The 22,163-nt window shown below is 39.5% G+C and overlaps 1 protein-coding gene across 1 annotated transcript in view; it reads left to right on the top strand.

The window, feature by feature from the left end:
* The first annotated feature begins 5,269 nt into the window (after positions 1-5,269).
* Positions 5,270-22,163, top strand: part of LOC101607467 (transmembrane protease serine 11C-like) — a 36,963-nt gene continuing 20,069 nt past the window's right edge. Inside the window, exons 1-4 of the mRNA XM_004665371.2 lie at positions 5,270-5,325; positions 9,784-9,903; positions 11,736-11,850; positions 18,678-18,745. Coding sequence (XP_004665428.2) covers positions 5,270-5,325; positions 9,784-9,903; positions 11,736-11,850; positions 18,678-18,745 — 359 coding nt within the window. The remainder of the gene's footprint in view (positions 5,326-9,783; positions 9,904-11,735; positions 11,851-18,677; positions 18,746-22,163) is intronic.

Raw genomic sequence — 22,163 nt, forward strand, 5'->3', positions numbered from 1 at the left:
TCGCCTTCCATGCATGATGACCGGACTTCAATCATTAGTACCCATGTAAAAATGTCAGGCATAGTAACGCGCACCTGTAATATCAGCGCAGGGGAGGCAGAGCCGGAGCCCTGGGGCTTGCTGGCCAGTGACTCTAACCTAAGTGCTGAGCGCCAGACAATGTGAGGCCCTTTCTCAGAAAGAGGCAGATGGTGTTCCATGGGGGGCACCCAGGGCTGTTCTCTGGCCTCCGCACACATGTGATGCCTGTGTACACGCACTCACATACACACACAAATAAAATCATAAAAGTAAAACTTGCCTACAGAGACCATGCAGTTAGAAATGGGCCAAGGAGAGGGAAGATAAATTAAGGAGTAGGAGAGTAGATCGTTGTGAAAGTAGTGGGGGAATATTGAAGTTGGGAAGGTTTAAACCTACATGAGGGCAGAAATACGGGGGAAACGAGGAAGCTGGGAAAAGGTTAAGCAAAATTCAGGAGATACAAGAAGGTCATGCAGAAACCTATTGCTTTGTAAATTAATTAAATGTAATTTTTAAAAATAAGAGAATGAACAAAGCCCGCATACATGGACAGAAAATACTACTCTCAGAAGTCATGAGTTATTAATCGAAAAAGTGCCAGGTGGGGGATATCTTCTTGTGAGTTTTTGGTCAAGGAAACCACACCGCCTTTTAGAGCAACGAAAGTGATTTCTGTTGTGCTTAGCTGCCACCAATACTAAACATTCGTGCCCTATTCCTGAAGACGCCATGCCCTTCATGTGTAGGAAATAACACAATGAGGCTAGAAGCGAGCTGGAAGCTGTCTCCGTGCTGGGTGCCTTCATAGTGCTGGAAGGCGCAGGCAGGCTTCCAGGAGACAAAAGTCACCGCAAGTCTTCACCCAGCAGAGGACCTGGGCACCGCCTTGACTTCTTTTAAAACTCGTATTCCAGACAGCTGGAAAATCTAAAGAAATATTTAAACTCATAGGCACATATACCTACAAAACTTCAATCAAGAAGAGATAAACAACTTAAATAGACCAAGGATAAAGAATAAAATCAGAGTAGTTACAGCTTTGAACAAAGTAACATTCAGGGCTAGATGGATTCACTGTTGAATGCTAGTGAACCTTTGAAAAACCAACACCAATGCACCTTAAACTATTACACAAGGAAAGAAAAAGGAATGCCACTGAACTCATTCTGGTAGCTAGTATTATCCTGGCACAAAAACCAGATCACATAGGTTAAAAGAAAATCTTAATAAAATACTTTCAAACTGATTCCACAGCCCATTTTAAAGATCATGTATCATGATCAAGTTATTTTCACTCCAAGGATGGTTCATTATATGAAAATCAAAAACTGTAACACACCCGGGGTACAGCTTAGTGGCAGAGCACTTGCCCCGCATGTACAAAGATCCCATCCACCTCTTCTGTGCACATGCTGAGTACTCCACCATCAACCTCTAGGAATGAGGGGGGTATCTTTCAAGAGGCAGAAAGACTCACTTTTCCCAAAATACTTGCCAGACTTTTTTTTTTACAATAAGTATTCTGATAGAATCCTAAGTCTCAAAAAAGATTTCTTAAACATTTCCTTCAGTTTTTCCTGATGACTTGCTTGAAGTCCCTCCAAGCCCCTCATTGGAGTGAAAATTGATGGTGGTTAGAGAAATTTCTCTTTTCAGGTGGCAGTGACCACTGGGAAGACTCAATGCTCTCAAAGTGCTGAGAAGTAAGAGGGAAGTGTTTGATAGAAGTGAGACAGCTCTATCATGCCCTCCAAGGCTCAGGGACCATTGCAGAAGAGGGGGCAAGGGCACTGTGCCTGATTATATTATTCTGGTCAAAAGGGAATCCTTGCTTGGTTTATGCCATTTTTGTCATAGTACTGTTCTTCAAAAGTTTTGCAACTTTTTATGATCCCTTCTTGACAACCTTTCTGAAGTTTTCTGTATAATACATGTAAAACCTATTTCATCTAAATTGCCTGTAATTTCAGGTGTTTGTTTTCTCCAAGTTGGGCAAAGGAATCACTGATGGCAGAAAATGTCCTTGTTTTTATGTTACAACTTATCCATGGGATAAAAATAAATGAAGACTGCCCTTCCTTCTCAGGTCAAGAAACCTGAAGGTGGGGCAAGAGCAATGGCTCAGTACATGCAGCCCTTGTCCCACACGTGTGAGAACGCGATCAGATCCCCGGCACCCATGTAAATGTGGAGTGGGCATGGCTGCCGCTCCTAACCCCAGTGCCCAGGCGGCAGAGACGGGGGAAGCCCCTGGCAGCTGGCTAGATAGACTAGCCAGCTCAATGAGCTCTGGGCACGACTGAGAAACCCTGTCTCAATGAGTGAAAAGGGTAGTGATTGAGGAGTGTCAGCTTCTGCTCCACACACCCATGAAAACACGCCTGCACACACATGGCACACACATGCAAAACAGAGAGGGAGCAGGAGAGGAGGAAGGGAGATAGGGAAAAAGAGGGCAGGAGAGAGGGACAGAGGGAGGGGAAGGAAGGGGAGAGAAACTTAGGTAGGACTTCTTTCTTTGTTGTTTTATATAATCTGAGATATGTGTGCTAATGTAGAAATATATACAGCCATAGAGCTCTTCTTGGAGGCAAATCTTATGAAAAGTTAAAAACAAAAATAGCTTCTGCATGAGAAGGAGTTATCAAATTTGAGAACTTCCTTTAACCCCGTATTCAAAGAAAAGACTTTTGTTACACCCCTGTACAGTTAAAAGTAAAATTAAAATCATTGAGGTTGTAGTGAAAAGAGGGGCTGGCAATACGGCTCAGCACTTGCTTACAATTCAATTCTCTACTATCCACATAAAGGCAGGTGCACCAAGTGGCACATGTGTCTGAAGTTTTTGTTTTTGTTTTTGCTTTTTCTTTTTGTAGTGGCAAGAGACCATGGTGATGTACCCATTCTCACCCTCTCTTCCCCTCATTTCTCTCTCTGCTTGCAAATGAAAAAGAAAAACTGCTTTCATTTTGAAAACGATCTAATTTTCACCATCACAACTGTTTAGGTTGATAGATACTTTTAAATAGATCAAGTTATGGAGTTTGCAGTGAGACTGAGCATGCCGGTTTCTCCTTCAGCCAGGATGCAGTGCTTTTTCTTACCTTCTTCCCCACATCTCATTTCCCATCTCCCACTCACACCACCAGGCTGAGGCTTCATTTCTACGTTCACAGGGTAGTCGTGTGGACTCCAGATAAAGCTTGCTTTGGTGAGTTCCAGTTGCCAGACAGCGTTTAGAGAATTCTTGCTAGCCTGGTGCCATGTTTGTAGATGTTGTGTCGGACAGTTTTCTCATTACAGAAGAAAGCATCCTCTATCAGAATCTCTGATCTCCAAAGACCAGTCTAGAATAATAATTTAGGAAGCTTTTCATCTGGTCCCTGGCCTAGAATACTCCAATAATTGTGTCCATTGTGTTGCAAGATCCCCAGAGAATATTAGAGTTTATGAGCTTCAGATGATAAGGCAGGATGTCATGAGAAGCCCACATGAAGAAAGCAGGCTTGGGCCAAGTGTGAAGGAAGAACAGATTTACACAGACAAATGAGAGGGGGAGGGGCAAATACACTGCATGTGTTCAACATGTGTGATGGGTAGTGAAGATTAAGAACAATGAATGGAAAAAAGTAAAAACAGAGAAATCTAGTCAAAGTCCAGATTAGATAGCTGAAACATGGACTGCCATAATGTTTTTAATACTAATAGAAATATGCTTACTCTGAGCCAGGTGTGGTGGCGCACACTTTAATCCCTGCACTCGGGAGGCAGAGGTAGGAGGATTGCCATGAGTTCGAGGCCACCCCAAGACTACATCGTGAATTCCAGATCAGTCTGAGCTAAAGTGAGACCCTACCTCAAAAAGCCAAAACAAGAAAAAAGAGACAGAAAGAAAGAAAGAAAGAAAGAAAGAAAGAAAGAGAGAGAGAGAGAGAGAGAGAGAGAGAGAGAGAGAGAGAAAGAAAGAAAGAAAGAAAGAAAGAAAGAAAGAAAGAAAGAAAGAAAGAAAGAAAGAAAGAAAGAAAGAGAGAGAGAGAAAGAAAGAGAGAGAGAAAGAAGGAGGGAGAGAAAGAAAAATGATGCTTCATCTGGTTGCCATTCTTTAGACAGGCTCTGGAAAGGACAAAGGTTGGACAATGATTCTGCTTGATCACATGAGCTTGAGTATCTTTAACAAAGCACTATGTCAGTGTTGGGAAGGGGGGCTGTAAGTTCAAGGCCTGCCTAGGATATTTAGGAAGACCCTGTCTCAAAGCCAATAATGAAGAAGACAGTTACAGAGGGCAATCTTTCCTCTCCCAGCGTGCTCACTAGGACCCCAGTGTTTTCCTTTCACATAGCTAATCAAATATAGCCTCCACACCAATATCAAAATTGGCAATGAAGAAACAGAATGCTCCCAAAACAGAAACTTACTGGTTAAACCCATATATTTTTTAATCAAAAATCAGTTCCCTATAGATTTCAAAGTATCAACCATTCCTAAAGTAGCACCAGCACTGAAAAGACAGTCACAGGTGCAGGCGGGATTGTGAAGACATGACGCTGGGCTGAAGATACAAGAGAGCTGTGAGCTGGCAAGCACTCAGGTCCTGGGGGGAGGGTAGAGCTCAAAGAGCCCTGGCATGTTGTCAAAGGACAAGAAGGACATTAGCACAACTTTTTAAAAAATTTTTGTTTATTTCATTTATTTATTTGAGAAAGACAAAGTGGCAGAGAGAGGGACAGGAAGAGAATGGGCATACCAGGGCCACCAGCCACTGCAAATAAACTCCAGATACATGTGCCACTTTGTGCACCTAGCTTACGTGGGATCTGGGGAATCGAGCCTCAAACCATGGTCCTTAGGCTTCACAGGCAAGCACTTAACTACTAAGCCATCTCTCCAGCCCTCAGCACAACTTCTGAAGTTCAAGAAGAACAGCAACTTGTCTCCCAGTACAGAAAATACAAAGTCATCCTTCTCAAATCAGACGGTCCTAGGTCTTCCTGAATAACCAAAACTGAGTTTCAAATTTTGCCCCCACTGGGATCATATGAAAATTATTTATGGAGTGGCATGTAGGTAGTTCACATTTTACTAATGCTTTAAAATAAATTAGTAAATGTTAGGAAAGCACTTTGAAGATGAAAAGTTGTGTAAGTGCCATGTATTATTATCATGTTATTATCATAAAACACGTAAAAGTATCTTGTAAGCTAAATAGGTGGAGAATGACTGTGTCACAGGGCACTCGAGGGGAAGATGGCAAAGGGACAGCCTCGGCAGAGGGAGCAGGCATGGACACCCGGGCAGAGCAGGTGCGTTCGGGGCAGGGGGGAAGCAGCAGAAGGGCTGCTGGCTCTCGGCAGGTATTTCTGAAATGACTAAACTCATCCTGTACTTAACTTACATTTTAAGGTTCTAAAAATGAGCAGCTTCCTCAATCTTTCTGCGGAAACAGGAGCAAAAAAATTCAAAACAAAGGAAGACAAAGATGATTGAGGTGGATAAATTTGGCTTTTTGTGAGGTAGAGTCTCACTTTAGGCCAGGCTGACCAGGAATTCACTATGCAGTTTCAGGGTGGCCTCAAACTCACAGCGATCCTCCTACCTCAGCCTCCCGAGTGCTGGGATTCAAGGCGTGTGCCACCACGTCTGGCACAGAGAGAGAGAGAGAGAGAGAGAATAGGCCTGCCAGGGCCTCTAGCCACTACAAATTAATTCCAGACACATGTACCATTTTGTGCATCAGGCCTTACATTTGTACTGGAACTCGGGTCATTAAAATCTATCTGGTTTGGGGAGACATTCACTAAGCTTTCAACATGGAGAGATTTCTTTTTTCTCCCAAACTAAAATGTTCATGGATATTATGTATCTATAGAAATGCTTGAGATACTGGTTTTATGTGTGATATGGACAAAATTTATACAAGACACTTCTAAATGAACAAAAAGTTGTGTGTGTGTGTGTGAGTGTGTGTGTGTGTGTTTTCAAGGTAGGGTCTCACTCTAGCTCAGGCTGACCTGGCATTCACTATGAGGTCTCAGGTGGCCTTGCACTTACAGCAATCCTCCTACCCAGAAAGTTTTGTTTTTGACAAGCAAGTAACCATGGCCTATTTTAGCAAATGAGAAAGTAAAACTTGAAAGTTCACACTCTAGATTAGAGGGAAGACTGAGCCAAGGGACAGCTGTCAAATTTGCCCCTGGCATCTGGACTTCTAAGACTTAGTCGGTCACATCTCCTGCCCTTGCCCATCCATGGAGCAGTCTGCAGTGGTCTCTTTTCTGGAAAACATGAAGGCTCACTTGGAAGCCCTTTTTACCCATAATTCAGTCTGTTACATTAGATGCATTAGTTGGAGGAATATTTGTAAAAGTGTGAGAAACCAGAATTGTTTTTTATTTAAGTAAAAGGAAATGTCACCTGCGTTGGAGTTCTAGCTCATATTGTCTATGTAGGAAAAATCGTCTATTCATGAAATTAGTTCTAAATAATTTAAAAAATAGATTTCCTGGCAGATATTTGGATTTGTTACTAAATAAAGTCAAAATAGGCACTTGAAATGGGCTATTTAGTATAGTCATTTCAATTTATACTGATTTTTCTTCATATGTGTCAGAAATATCTTATATATGTTGTATTTTTAAATATCAGAATAGGTCTGGAGAGATGACTTAGCAGTTGTTTGCCTGCAAAGCCAAAGGACCTTGGTTCAATTCTCTAGAACCTATGTAAGCCAGATGCACAAGGGTGTACATGGCATTTGGAGTTTGTTTACATTTGCTGAAGGCCCTGAGGTGGCCATTCCCTCTCTCTCTCTTTTTCTTTCTCAAATAAATAAATAAAAATAAAATATTAAAAAATGGATTCTTTAAAGAATATGTCAGAATATATTAAATACAAAACATAAATTGTATATGATATCATGCATACATACATAAAATGTAACAATGCTTTAACATAAAATAATATCCCTGCTTATAAAAATATTAATATTAACACACAATTTAATATAAGGTAAAATACAAACTATGTACTTCAAATACAAACTATATGTCATGGACATAACTGAGTCCCCTCATTCATCTACTGATGCTCCAATATCTTTTGTCAAGGAACATGGCTATATTAGAGAAGGGAAGAAGAGGTGATTGAATTCAGGTGAGGTTCTCAGGGTAGAACCCAGGTCAGTGTGATTATTTGTAAGAGGAGGAGTTAGGACACAGGTACATACAGAAGGAGGATAGAGAGAGGCAGCCACCTGCCAGCCAGGGTGGGGCCTCCGGAAGCTCCAAAGCTGCGAGACTTAATCACAGGCGTCTGTCACTAGAGACACTCAGCCTGTGGACTGTGCTGCGGCGGGCCAAGCTAGCTAATGCAGCATTGTTTTACACTTACTAGTAAAATGTTTGAAATGATCAAAAGAGCATGAGGACAATGAATTATTTACTTCTAGACATTTCTTTCACATTTGTGTATGTCAAAGTCAAATATTATTTACAATATTGGGACATAAATAAGTCAGAATACAATTGCCTTCAACAACATGGCTATTGATTCAAAAAGTGTTTAATATTCTGCTTCTCTGTTCAACGGTTGTTTCCCAAGTGTACTTAATGTCTATAATAATATATAGTCTGTAAATAACAATGAATAAATTCCAGATTTGAATAAAGAGGAGCCAATCATAAGATGTTGTAGATTACATAACTTCATTTTATAATATTCTTGAAACACAGAAACATAAGAAGAGCGAACAGAATAGTGGTTGTTGGAGCCTATGCGGACAAGGGAGCAGGAAACAAGTGAAGTCACTACCGAAGCAAGAGGAAGTCACTACCAAGGGGTCCTTGTAAAGACAGACATGCCCAGCGCCTTGGCTATATGTGTGTAAATGCCCTGGAGTGAGATTGTCCTAGAGACTACTCACAGGGGAAACTGGCTAGAGTACAAGGATCCTGCATTATTCCTTACAGCTGTGTGGGAGTCGACACACATTTCAAAGTGAAGCATTTAATTAAAGTGGGATTTAAAATAAGTATAGAAGGGCTGGAGAAATGGCTTAGCGGTTAAGGATTTTGCCTACCAAGCCAAAGGACCCATGTAAGCCAGATGCACAAGGGGGTGCGGTGCATGTGTCTGGAGTTCATTTGCAGTGGCTAAAGGCCCTGGCACACCCATTCTCTCTCTGTCTCTTTTCGATCTCTCTCTCTCTCTCTCTCTCTCTCTCTCTCTCTGCTTGAAAATAAATAAAATTGAAAAGATAATCATTTTTTAAAAATAAGTATAGAAATGTCTTCCCTTAGGAAGAGCATTCTTTATGATAATTTGTCCAGTAACATCAAGTCAATGTCACAAAGCAAGAGAAAAAGTGGAAAATTGAAAACTGTTCTAGAGTAAAAGTAATGTACAACAACCAAATGTAATGTAGGGATTTCGATTTTAGCTCTGTTCAACCAAAAAATCTTCAAAAGGCATTTGAGGACAAATAGAGATATATAATGTGAATTTTATATCAGAAAACATTAAGAACTTAACGGCAATTTCAATTATGTGACAGTGGTCATAGAAAAGGTACTTTCAAATTTTTTAGCTGGAATTTAAGTTATTGAAGGACCAATGATATGATGTAATTACTTTATTGTAAATACTTTAAATTCTTCAGGAAAACATAAAGTAAATAATAAAAAATATGAGATGGTGACCCATAAAACTATTCTTTCCTTTAATGTGTATTCAAATTTTTCCATTAAAAACAATCTGTTTATCCCACTTCTCTACGAGTATAGTCATTTTTCGTTGCTCCTCTTTTCAGTTAACTCTTTGAAAGGGTAGTCAGTGGTCACTCACTGTCTCCAGTTCTCTAACCCCATCCTCTGTCTCTCTCTCTCTCTCTCTCTCTCCCTCTCTCTCTAATAATTTTCTATCATGTCTGTCCTTTGACCTTTATCCTGTTCGGTCTATCTTCACAACATCCAGGGTTATTCCACTGAATCGAACTGAATCGAATCCTAGTCCATTAGGTCACATCATCACAGCCCTCTGCTTGACGCTGCCTCGCGTCCACTGCAGGCACAGAAGAGCCAAGTCGCCATCGTGGCTTGCAGGCTAAGGCTTCTGAGTCTTGATCCCGCCCCTCCCTCATTCTAGGCCCCAGCCAAGCTCCCTAACACACCAAGCACGCTCTTACCTTGGGGACCTTGTGGAGTCGCTCCTTCTGTCTGGAATACCCCGGTTCCTGTGCCCATCAATCCTCCATGTGTTTTAACTGTGCTCATACTTTGCCTTCTTAGCAGGTCCACCCAGACCAGCCTATTTAATATGCTTCTTTCCGTCACTTCCAACAAACTCGAGCACTCTCTAGTTCTGATCTTTCCCAGAACTTGTTTTCTGTACCACTTTATCCTGTGTTATCTGTTATATATTGTACTAACTTGTTACATCTTTGCTTGTCTATCTCTTAAATAAAAGGCAAGCTCCATGCAGAGGGAGACTCTGCTCCTACAGTAATGCCTGGCACACAGCAAATGATCTCCAAATACTTCTTGAATGAATGGGTAAATGAACGTTTATTTAGTATTACCAGTCAAATACACTAAAAAATGGCCCATACTGTAGTCATAAATTCTATTCTCTATCTTCCAAACTCAGCAGTCCACTGAGTCATTCATTGAGGTAAAATAACTTTTTATGTGTAACATTAAATTTATATGTGAAAGTCTCCTAGAGCAAGCTATGACAATTGCATTTCTGTCATTTCCACTCAGAAGAACGGAGTCAAAAACAAAACTAAGGCTCACGAAGTGTGGCAAGGTCACCCTGGGCATTGTAATGATGATGATTGCTGCAATAATCATTGGGCTCATTGTCCATTTTGTGGCCTGTGGTAAGTACTCATTATGTATGGTTTGGCAGTCACAGGAATTTGTTGACTCCATATTGGGAAAATTAGAAATATTAAGGAAGAAAAGAAAAACAGATTACTTTTTTTTCCCTTATGACCCCGAATGTTTACTAAGGTACTTGTTCATGTTTTTAAAGCTGTGTTGACGTATAAAAAGTCCTGGATTTCAGGTGTTGCCCTTGAATGACTTTTACCTTAAGGCATTCTAAAACTACATCTGATTTGCTCTCTTTGTTACTTCTTTAGGGGAAAATGGGACAGGGGTACAGGAATGAATAGAGCAGACAAGACTCTAACTCTCTAAGCAGACAACTAAATTAATGAATTAGTAGAAAAGCCATGAATTCAAGATTTTTAAGTCTAAAATTAAATTTCTTATTCCAGTCTGCATTTTTCTATATACAATATTTTCTTTCATAAAACTCTTCATTAAATGTTGGCTCTTTTCCAACATTGAACAGCAAAGGAAAAAAAAAAAGCTACAAATTTTTCTAAATATATTTATCATAAAGTAGGAAAAATTAGGTTTTTAAGTGAAATTTTTCTTAAAAGTTGTTCATCACACCAACTACTCTCTGTATTGCTCTTATCATTTTAATTCATTTCTTCTTAACATTTGCAATAATGAAGACATTCTTTTAATCATAAAAATTCACTTTTATTGCACATAAGGTATTGGTATGTCAATTGGTGCATGTATATAATGCTTAATGATCCAATCAATATGATTAACATAACATTTCCATCTTCTTAAATTTTATCACTTCTTTATATTGAAAATCTTCAAATTTTTTCTTCTTTGTAAAATGTATAATTGTAAATGATAGTCAATCACCTTAATGTGATAAAGACCCTTTGGGTTGATTTCTTCTGTTTCGAGTTATTTAGGCACTTGTTTTCCAACCTCCTTTCCCATCTTCCCTTCATCTGCCCATGCTAGTGACTGGTAACCACTAGCCTATTTTCTGCTTGTTACTTTTTTTAATTTATTTATTTATTTATTTATTTATTTTGAGAGCGAGAGAGATTCAGAGGGAAAGAGAAGAAAAGAAAGAGAGAGAGAGAATAGGCACACCAGGGCCTCCAGCCACTGCAAACACACTCCAGATGCATATGCCACATTGTGCATCTGGCTTACGTGGGTCCTGGGGAATTGAACCTGGGTCCTTTGGCTTTGCAGGCAAGTGCCTTGGCAGCTAAGTCGTCCCTCCACCCTACTTTCTGCTCTATTGGGATCAGCTCTTCTGCTTCTACATGTGAGTGAGAATACGTAATCCTTGTCTTTCTTCATGAAGACAAGTTACAAGAAAAATATTTTACTAGGGCTGAAGAGATGGCTTAGTGATTAAGGCACTTGCCTGTAAAGCCAAAGGACCTCAGTTCGACTCCCCAGGACCCACGTAAGCCAGATGCACAAGGTGGTACATGCATCTGAAGTTTGTTTGCAGTGGCTGGGGGCCCTGGTGCACCCATTCTCTCCCTCCCCCCCCCTTTCTCTCTTTCACTCTCTCAAATAAATAAATAAATTTTAAAAGGCTAAGATAATTACTGTATTTTAATGTAATTTTCTTTCTTAATAACATATCAGTTTCCACATTGCCCAAACTTGAAAACTGGCACATTAAACTTTTATGCTAAAAATCTTAAATACATTTTTGGGTAAGGATATAATTTAACACCACACTCACTGGGCAGTACTGCCTTCTAAATGTGAGGTAGCCTGACGCCTCATATGCACATTTTAATTCATGTGATTTTCTTGGAATAACAGCGATCACACAATGAAAGAACTGCTTTTCCTTTTGTCTGCTCAGGAAGGACACCCTTCTACTATCACATCAGCTTCAAGGTGAACAACATTGACTATGACAGCCAGTTTGCAAAACCATATTCTCAAGAATATATAAACCTAAATAAAAAGATAGTATCTTTGGTAAGTTTTAAAACATTTTATTCTGTGCATTATTCTCTTAATATTATTTTCCTAAAAGTGCTAAGAACCTAGAAGTCACCTTCTTAGAAACAATTTCTAACCTATATCTTAGCTCTATATTAAACAAGCCAGCCCTTTTAGAACAACAGCTTTAAAAACAAGGGGATAGAGAGATGGTTTAGTGGTTTAGATGCTTGCCTGCAAAACCTAAGGACCCATGTTCGACTCCCCAGATCCCACATAAGCCAGAGATACAAGGTGATGCATATGCAAGATCACATTGTGCACAAGGTGGCACATGTCTCGAATTCCGTCACAGAGGATGGAAGTCTGGCATGCCAATTGTCCCTCTAGCTCTCTCCTGCTCTCATAAAAAAAGTAAATGAATAAAAAGCCTGTCAGATGTGATGGTGCACGCCTTTAATTCCAGCACTTGGGAGGCAGAGGTAGGAGGACTGCCCTGAATGTGAGGCCACCCTGAGACAACACAGTGAAGTCCAGGTCAGCCTGGGCTAGAGTGAGACCCTGCGTCGAAAAACCACAAAAAAGTTTGTTGGTCTTGACCCCCCCCCAAAAAAAAAGCCATACACAAGGAAGGCATTTAAAACTTTTTTTAGTGTTGGAGAGATTTCTTAGTGGTTAAGGCATTTGTCTGTGAAGCCTAAGGACCCAGGTTCTATTCCACAGTACTCCCACATAAGCCAGCTGCACAAGGTGGTACATGAGTCTGGAGTTTGTTTGCAGTGGCTGGAGGCCCTGGTGTGCCCATTCTTTCCCTCTCTCTCTCTCTCTCTTTCTCTCCCTCTTTCTCTTCCTCTCCCTGTCCCCCTCTGTCTTTCTCTCTTCCTCTTTCTTTCTCTGTCTCTAAAAAAAGTAAATATTTAAAAGAACAAAGAAAAAAAAGCTGTTTTAGTCAATAATAGGGACAGGAATGTTGCCACCAGTTCAAGACTATCCTGATTTACACAGTGAGTCCCTGTCTGAAAAATATGAAAAACAAAAACATAAAGAAGGAAATATATAAAGGGAAGACATTTCAGGTGAATTAAAAATTTAAATGAAATATGTATGCATATATTTCATTATATATTATATAACATCTTTCTGATTTTATGTACATAGTCATGCTGCTTCTGGTCAAAAATTAACCAGTCCCTTCAAGAACAGGACTGTCCAATCTGAGGAAGGATGTGATCCAACATAATGATCTCTTTGCAGGTCCTAGGCATTTAGTAGAGATTACAAATCACTTGCTCAGAAATAGGCTTTATGGTCATGTTTACCTGATTAAAAATTCAAGATACCTAAATCTCTGTATGCTGACTAAAAAAAAAAAAAAAAAAAAAAAAAAAAACCTTGAAATGCAAAAAAAAATTAAAAACCAGCTTAAAAAAGAATCAACAGAATCCTGACTGCTTTTTCCATAAGCTTCTGTTAACAGACACACGCACGCACACACACACACGCACGCACGCACAGGAAGAGGAGGGCAAGACAAAGTCACTGGGGGAAATATGAGCAAAGCTTTGGTATCATTTTGTACAATGAATACATAATACTAAAAATAATTTAAAAAAATTTTAAAACTTTGGACATGAGCTTCTTATTCAATTCTAAAGCCATTTACTATCTATACGACCTTTGCCACTTACTGTCACTACACCTTGGTTACTTTAAGTAAAAATAAGGTCACGAATTGCAGGTACATAATAAGATTGCACACATTATAGAATGGGAAACATGTAATGATCTAAGCAGAAGTGCTCCTATTCTATAATCCCCTAAAGCAGACAGCCTGCAATATAATGACCTCAAATTAAAAGCCTCATTATTGTTCTTAATAAACCCTAAGTATGGTGAATTTAATACATAACCTTAAAAGCCTTTAAGAAAGCTGTTCTTCCTGCTCTAACTTTAGACAAGTTCACCCAAACCGAGTTTCCCATGCTTACTCTCCAAATGAATATCCTAAAATAATCAGTGTTAAGTAATTATCATATCAACCAGTGATCAAGACAACTTCCTTCAGGCTGCCTGATTAGCCATAGTCCCTAGTTGCTAACACATCTGCATGAAAACTGCCCAGACATCTGTAGTGTGCTGGGAGTGAAAACACGCCCCAGACATCTGTGGCACGCTGGGACACTTGGCCTTTGCTCGCCTCCTCTCTCCTTCAGCACAGGGACACGCGGTGCATCATAGCTGTTACCCTGCGGGTGGCATCCGGACATGCCGCACTGTGATCATAGCACACACCAAAGGGAGCTGTGAATCACTAGACAAGCCTGTCAGTCATTATAATAATGCCCACACACCAGTTCTTATTATGACTGCCACTATGTAATTCTTGGTGTGATTCCATAAAAAGAAAAATAAAAAAATAAAATAAAAAGGATTCAAAGAAAAGCTGCTTTGCCACGTGTGATAGCTTTTGAACTACACAGGATAGGTCTTGATAGAGAACATTTTCATAGTTCAAATCTGTGGCTTCCTAATAGGCCATTTAAGAAACCTCTATGCATTCCTGTTTATTTTGTAGGTACTCAGTAGAGACAATGTCCTATTAAGAAAATTGAAATTCTAAAGCCAGCTAGGAGCAATGAAAATTAGCTTTATTAATTTTCAGAATAATGTAAGTACTTTATGGGCTACTACTTACTCCTCACACTATCCCTCATTTTATATAAATAAACTGAGGCACTAAGAGATTAATTTATCCAGTCACACTTCAAACATGTTTCTACTCATGAATTTGTGTACTATAATTAAAGAGTGCAAAGGTATCTTAGAATCTTGACACTTCAAACTACATGTAATTAACATGACCAGACAAACAAAATTCAATATGTTTTACCCGTAAAATGCATTGGGTTATAGATGCCCAGAAGGATATTTGATATGTTCAAGGCTCCTAAGATTAGCCACAAAAGCCAGACCAGCCACCCTTACATATCAAACCATTTAGTAGAACATCCAAGAGCCAGGGGCATATTAAGTCAGCATACATCCAAGGAATTTGTCGGAAAAAAAAAAAAAAAAAACTTCCACTGAGCTAATCTGCACCTTCAATGGGCATATACTGCTTTTCATGTGTGACTCTGTGAGGCAGCCTACAGAGGTCAAATTCTGTGTGGGAGTCAACACAATCAGAAACATGTCATTGAAGATGATAAAAATGAGTAACAATAGCCAGCCTCTTGTCTCATTAAATATAGGTTAGCGGTGTTACAGACTAAGGAAAAATTGTGTTTGAAATTGAGTGTGGTGGCATATGCCTTCAATATTGGCACTCAGGAGGTAAAGGTAGGAGGATCACCATGAGTACAAAGCCACCCTGGGCTACAGTGAGATTCTAGTTGTAAAATAATTAACAAGATTCAAACTTTAATGCAATTTACCCAGCTGTTTCCCCTGTAGACTTTGATGAATTCTTACCATTTACAGATCTAGATACAGGGGTGATCACTACTATTCCGTCAGACAGACCTGCCCTGCCCCAGGCCTTCTCTGGGCTCCTTCATAGCTCTGCTCCATGGCCACCTCCATGGTGACTCCTGACCTAAGTCTTCCTGTCAGAACCCCTTCCTGCCTCAGTCTGCCACTTCTTGGTGAACAACACCAAGGTCAATCCAGGCGTTCAACCTAAATGCCACAGGAATACTCTCCACAACCAACACATCTGTGAACCATGTTGAATCTACCACAAAGTGTAACTTTAGTCTCTACTCCTTTCTTCTTGACTATAGCCACTGTCATCTCTTTCCCAAAATCTTGTATTTTCTCCCAACTATTTTCTTTGTTCTTATTCTAATTTCCGCATAAGTTGTTCTCCACAAACAGCCAATGAGATCTTCTTAAAATACAGTAACACCATTCGCTAGTTTAAAATTCTACAGACTCAATTTTGCTTTTATTTAGACAAATAAATAAACATAAAAATTCAAAACATGGAAAAGGAAAAACATCAAGTAACATGAGAAGGACTATTTTTAGCTTCAGACTTTTTCTATCTTTTTTTTTTGCCTTTTCTCAATTTTCCTTCTCCCTCACATATATATGGCTAAATTTCACTTCCAAGTAACCCATATTTATCATAATAATATGTATCTTTCCTTTCTTCTCTCAATTATAAAAATGTAATAAAGAAAAATTCATAGAGATTAATGTTGACCCATATTTTACCAAAATAGTCAATTATACACGGTGTCATAGATAACTTTTTTCAGTAATCATCATAGATTCCTCAAAGTCAAAGATCCTTTCAATGATTCCAAAATGTTCTTGAGTGGTGAGGGAGCCTAATGTTTTAGGTGTTTCCATATTTGGTGGCAGTTAGTATGTTTAGAAGTTTTGGCCATAATAAATAAATATTACAACAAAACATCATTCTTAGGTTAGGGAGATGGCTCAGCAGGTAAAAGAATGTGCTTGCAAAGCCTGGGTTCGATAACCAAGCTATCCACATAACCCCACTCCCCCATTTCTTTGTAGCTGCAAGAGGCTCTGGCATGCTCACACTCAATATATATAATCTTCTTATTTTTTTTACATTTGAAAAGCTTCTAGAGTAAGACATCAAGAGCCAACATTGGGCAGGTGTGGTGGTGCATGCCTTTAATCCCAGAACTCAAAGGGCAGAGGTAGAAGGATAACCATGAATTCAAGGCCACCCTGAGACTACATAGTGAATTCCAAGTCAGTCTGGGCTAGACTGAGGCCCTACCAAGAAAAATCAAAAACACTTAAAAGCCAACATGTATTTTAATTTTAATAAATGCTATCATGAAATTATCCAAAAAGTTAAAATAACTTATGTTTATATCATTATCTTACTTGACTACCCTTTCTCCATCTCCCTTAGCAACAGGTGACATAATAAATACTTCTTGGTAAACATAATAAAGGGCATCATTAACACTTTACTTTGAAATATTTTATATACGTATCCCATTTAGTATTCCAATTGACAACTTCAGCTCTCAAAAAAAGACGCATCGTCTTTCTGAAATGCCTTACTGAATTGTTAATCCTGCAGCCTTGTTTCCAGGGAGACGTCCTCTTGTGTCTACTTAGGTGAGCTTGGCTTCCATGGTGCCTCTGGTTGCTGTGTCTCCCTCAGCAGCTCTGTTTGAGAGGCACTTAATCTGCTGTCCCCGCTGCTTGCCAGGATCCATTGTTTGGATTATCATATTTCTTTGCTGGCTTATTAGAGCTGCTTTGTTATTGAGGCAGCCTCGTGAGAGGGAAGGTGGGGTGTTCATAAATTCTACTGGCTTCCTTTGGGGCAAATGCATTCTATCTTTTCTCTTGAAAGCCTCATGAGGAACTCTACAATTTCCTGCTTTCTTCCCACTATGTAAGCCTTACTGCAGGGGCAAGGAGACTGCTTTGCAGCCCCTGTTGGTCTCTGTGGGATCACAGAGAGCTCCGGAGGTAACCAGCGAGAAGCTGATCGCAGTGACCACAGACACAGCAGAGCCGAGCCCCTCCAGGGGCTTGAGGGGTACTGCCTGCACAAGGCTCTCAGACTGCTCTCACCTTGGGGAAGTTCTTTCTTATCCCCGTACTCCCATGATTCCCATGAAACTTAGTGACACCTTTTCTCAAGAGAGAAATCATAAATAGAAGAAAATATGTTATGTTTTCAGGATCTCTGAATTCATGGTACTCAGCAATAACATCCAAACCTGTTGACATGGCTTACAAGGTCCTCTGAATCTCACACTTACATGTTTGGGAAAATCCAACTTAACTCATTTCTCCCTTCTCACCTAAATCACAATGACTGCTTTTTTTCCCCCTCAAATACATCAGTCTCTTTCTTACCTGGGTCCCTCACACTTGCTAATTTGTCTACCTACTCTTCTGCCCTTAATTTTCAATTTCCACTTCTAGACTTGATCACATATCACCTCCTCCAGGAGACCTTATCTGAAGCTTGGATGACTCCATTTAATTATTTTATATTCTTGATATTTCTTAATTCTATCTCAAACTATTATCTTATCATTAACTTCTTGATGTGCTTATTATATCTCTTTCAGTAGTAAATCATTTTCAATATGTAATGATCTTATTCACAGTTGTAGCTCATAAGACATTTCCTGGAAAAAAAATATATATATTCCAGTTGTTTTGGAGTAGGAGGAAAATACAAGTTAAATCTTTTGTCAGTATCACTAAGATTTTTTTATGGAAATTCCATTTGCCAATGTAGTAACCATGGAGAGCAGTGTATGATGTACCTGCTGTAGGACATCATCCATTACACTGGAGAGATGGAGAGAGAAGCGTGTGAGAAAGTGATTCTTACATGAGATTTCTCTTAAGATATTTCTACTTATAACATTTTACACCTGTCAGCAACATAAAGTTAAAAAGCAGGAACAAATAGATTGCAATCCAGGCTACCGTGTCTGTGACAGCATACGACACACACACACACACACACATCTCTGTAGACAGTACTGCTTTTATTACATACATGTTCAGTGATTTGCACATGGAAGGAGAGCAGTTACAATTGGTCCTTGAACACATCCTCTTCAAAGTGAATCTCCCACCTTCTGAGCTGCCACTCGTGCCCAGGAAGATATGAAGAATAAATTTCAGTGTATGAATGAATAATTTAATAGCTGTGATGTAGGAATTATTAAAATGAAGGATATGAGGATTAAAATGAGCATATGAGGATTAAAAAACAACCTGGATGACAGCTACATAGTTTGTTACACTATTCTGAGATTTATATTTGTATGTTTTCCTAGGTAGTAAAATGCTAAAAAGGAAAAAAAAATCATGTCATTATCCCTTATTCTCTTTAACAGATAAATGAAACATTTCAAGGATCCAACCTAAGAAGACAGTATGTCACATCCCACGTTGTCCAAGTAAGGTATGCATGGCAATCTAAGAGGCATGGAGTTTTGACCCTCACCTCTACATGGATAGCTCAACAGAGTGTTTTCCCTTCACATACAACTGTAAAATTTAAATGAAATTTTATTTTCTATATTAAGCCCCCAACACTTCAAATTTGCAAAAAGTGTTTTCTAGTGTATCAGAAATTGGTTAGACAAAAACTATGAATTCTAGCTAATAATGAGCATCAGATGAAGGTTAAGTAGGCCCCCCCCTTTTTTTTGAGGGTACAAAGTCAAAAAGAAAATCAAAATTCATAGTGTTACTTAAAAATAAATGAAATGAATAATGGAGCCATGTGCAGAATACTTGGTTCAATATTGGCAAGTTATATTATTGGCTTATATATAGATTATACACAGGCTTATACACAGAAAAAAATTAATATCAAAGTTGAAATGTTTTATATTTTAAAAAGATGGATTTTGAGATGCTGTTAAAATCCAGCTACCACCCTGGTTCCACATCCTCACATGATAACATTAGACAAAAGCATGGTCATGATGGAGCTTGCCAGTAATTCTAGAACTTGGGAGGCTGAGAAGGGAGGGTCACGAGTTCTAGGCCAGCCAGGGCTACATAGCAAAATTCTGCCTAAAAGAAAAGAATACGAAGAAATTAGGTGTTTTTCAGTTCATAGAAGTTCCTAACATTCTCTCAACTAGAACCCACTTTACTCTTTCACCACTTTGGAGCCTTTTAGAAATCAAATTTCACAGGATGAGAAATCCCATGAAAAATCCCCTGACCAAGATGCTCATGTAGAAGAAAGAACCAGCTCCAGATACAAGACGCTCATCCAGTTACTGAGGAAGAAAAAACCAGCTCCAGATGCAAGATGCTCATCCAGTTACTGTAGAAGAAAGAACCAGCTCCAGATACCAGATGCCCATCCAGTTACTGAGGAAGAAAGAACCAGGTCCAGATACCAGATGCCCATCCAGTTACTGAGGAAGAAAGAACCAGATCCAGATACCAGATGCCCATCCAGTTACTGAGGAAGAAAGAACCAGGTCCAGATACCAGATGCCCATCCAGTTACTGAGGAAGAAAGAACCAGCTCCAGATGCAAGATGCTCATCCAGTTACTGTAGAAGGAAGAACCAGCTCCAGATACCAGATGCCCATCCAGTTACTGAGGAAGAAAGAACCAGGACCAGATACAAGATGCTCATTCAGTGGTTGTAGAGGAAAGAACCAGCTCCAGATGCAAGATGCTCATCCAGTTACTGTAGAAGGAAGAACCAGCTCGAGCACATCAAGATAGAAGTTGACTTGTCCTCTGGTCAAAACCAGATCCCACACACAGTGAGCCTGAGCCTTTCCTCATGCCCTCTGCCTTTCAGAGTCCTCTAGCCTTCGCTCAAGAGAACCAACATTTTCTCGTAGGCTTTCTGTGCTTTCTTTCCTATGGCTACAACCTTGACCCATCCGAGAAATAGGTTTCCATCTCCTTTGAGGGCTACTCTCCAAAGAGATGTCTTTTGGGTCCCTGACAAGAATAAGTCCTGGGTTGAAAAACTGAAAAGAAGTTTTTTTGAACCTCAAGACTGACACCTGATAGCAACAGAATGCTTGTTGCTTTAGCATGAGCGTCTTCTGGGCTAGAGACCCCAAGTTCAGCTCCTCAGAACCCACATAAGAAGCGGGGTGTGGCTATGCATATCTGTAACCTCAGTGCAGGGTGGGGATGAAGAGTCATTGGAGTTCTGGGAAGTGGACGGCAGCTCTGGGTTGCAGGAGAGACACCATCTCAAGGAAAGAAATATGAAAATTAATAATAAGGGGACACCCAAACTCCTCCGCAACATACACGAGGCACACTCATCACACACACCATGCTACACCATGTACATGCATACGCTACACACAACAACAGTAAAAATAATTGACATGTGCCTCAAAAGAAGGAATTACAATTTTTTAAAATAAGACCAGGGCACATAAGTCAGGAATTGTCCTGTGCACTTTTTTTTTTTTTTTTTTTTTTGGTTTTTTGAGGTAGGGTCTTACTCTGGTTCAGGCTGACCTGGAATTCACTATATAGTCTCAGGGTGACCCCAAACTCACGGTGATCCTCCTACTTCTGCCTCCCAAGTGCTGGGATGAAAGGCGTGCGCCACCATGCCCGGCTTGTTTAAATTTTAATAAAGCTAAAGGGAACACTAATGTAAGCATCTTTGCATTCACTCCTCCTGGAACATTCCTCCCCCAGATGTTATCATGATTTACACTTTCTTGTCTTTGGGTCTTAGTTCCAAGGGCCCTTCCCTGGAGTTATCTCTCCCACTGAAATATCAACAGCGTGAGTGCAGAGACTTGTACTCTTACAAGCTAACACAGCTCTGCAACTAGAATTCTTTTTGCCATCCTGTCTGGACCAACACGTGCTTGCTTGTTAAAGGGACGAATTAATGGAAACTAGGAATGGAAAGGAAAACTTCTGGTGGTAAAAAATTACAAAATTTCTGGGCGTGGTGGCGGCACTAGCCTTTAATCCCAGCACTTGAGAGGCAGAGGTAGGAGGATTGCTGTGAGTTTGAGGCCACCCTGAGACTACAATAGTGAATTCCAGGTCAACCTGAACTATAGCAACACCCTACCTCAGAAAATAAAAAAAAATACAAAATTTTTCATATAAACTAAAGATTGTTTTGTGAATCTACAGAAAATACAAGTAATTTGATTCATGTTTTCAATGATAAAGAGAATCCTAGGCCCTGAGTGACCTCAGAATAAGAATTTATATATCTATATTTAGCTTGATGTTAGATTGTTATTTGACCCAACAGAAGAGTTCAGAGTGACATCTGTGGTTTTACAAGACATTTGGAATAAACAAAGTAAGGTGACATGTCCTTGGCTATCCCATAAGGAACAAAGAGGCTATCCCTACAGATCAGATAAGATTAGCGTGGCACCTGCAATGGAGTAGTGGAAGAGACTGACACATAGTTACTAAGTTTATTACTATACAAAAGAAATAAAAATATTCCAATTGTAGATTCAAATGAGGGGTAAGTAGTAAACATATACTAGTAACATAAACTAATAGGGAATAATATGGAAACGGGCTAATTTATTTTTTTAAGATTATCAGGAAAAAATAATGGAAGTGATAAGGTATTATAGTCACAGAAAATACTGGATATTGGCTATGTTTTTATTTTTGATCATGAACTTTATAAAGGTTTAGAAGTGAGCATTGTTAGAATATTCTTAAGTGACATAAACTCTGTGTTGTTGGTTTCCAAATGCATGTGTACAGAGAACTACCTAAGAAAAGGTTATAAGACACAGAATAGAAAGTAGACCAGAGTAGGTACTTCATAAACTCAGTCACAGTTTAGACATCCTCAAGTCCCAGTGGCAAATAAAAGAGGATCTTCTGC

This window comes from Jaculus jaculus, chromosome 11 (assembly GCF_020740685.1).
Source record: "Jaculus jaculus isolate mJacJac1 chromosome 11, mJacJac1.mat.Y.cur, whole genome shotgun sequence".
NCBI classification, from domain to species: Eukaryota; Metazoa; Chordata; class Mammalia; order Rodentia; family Dipodidae; genus Jaculus; species Jaculus jaculus.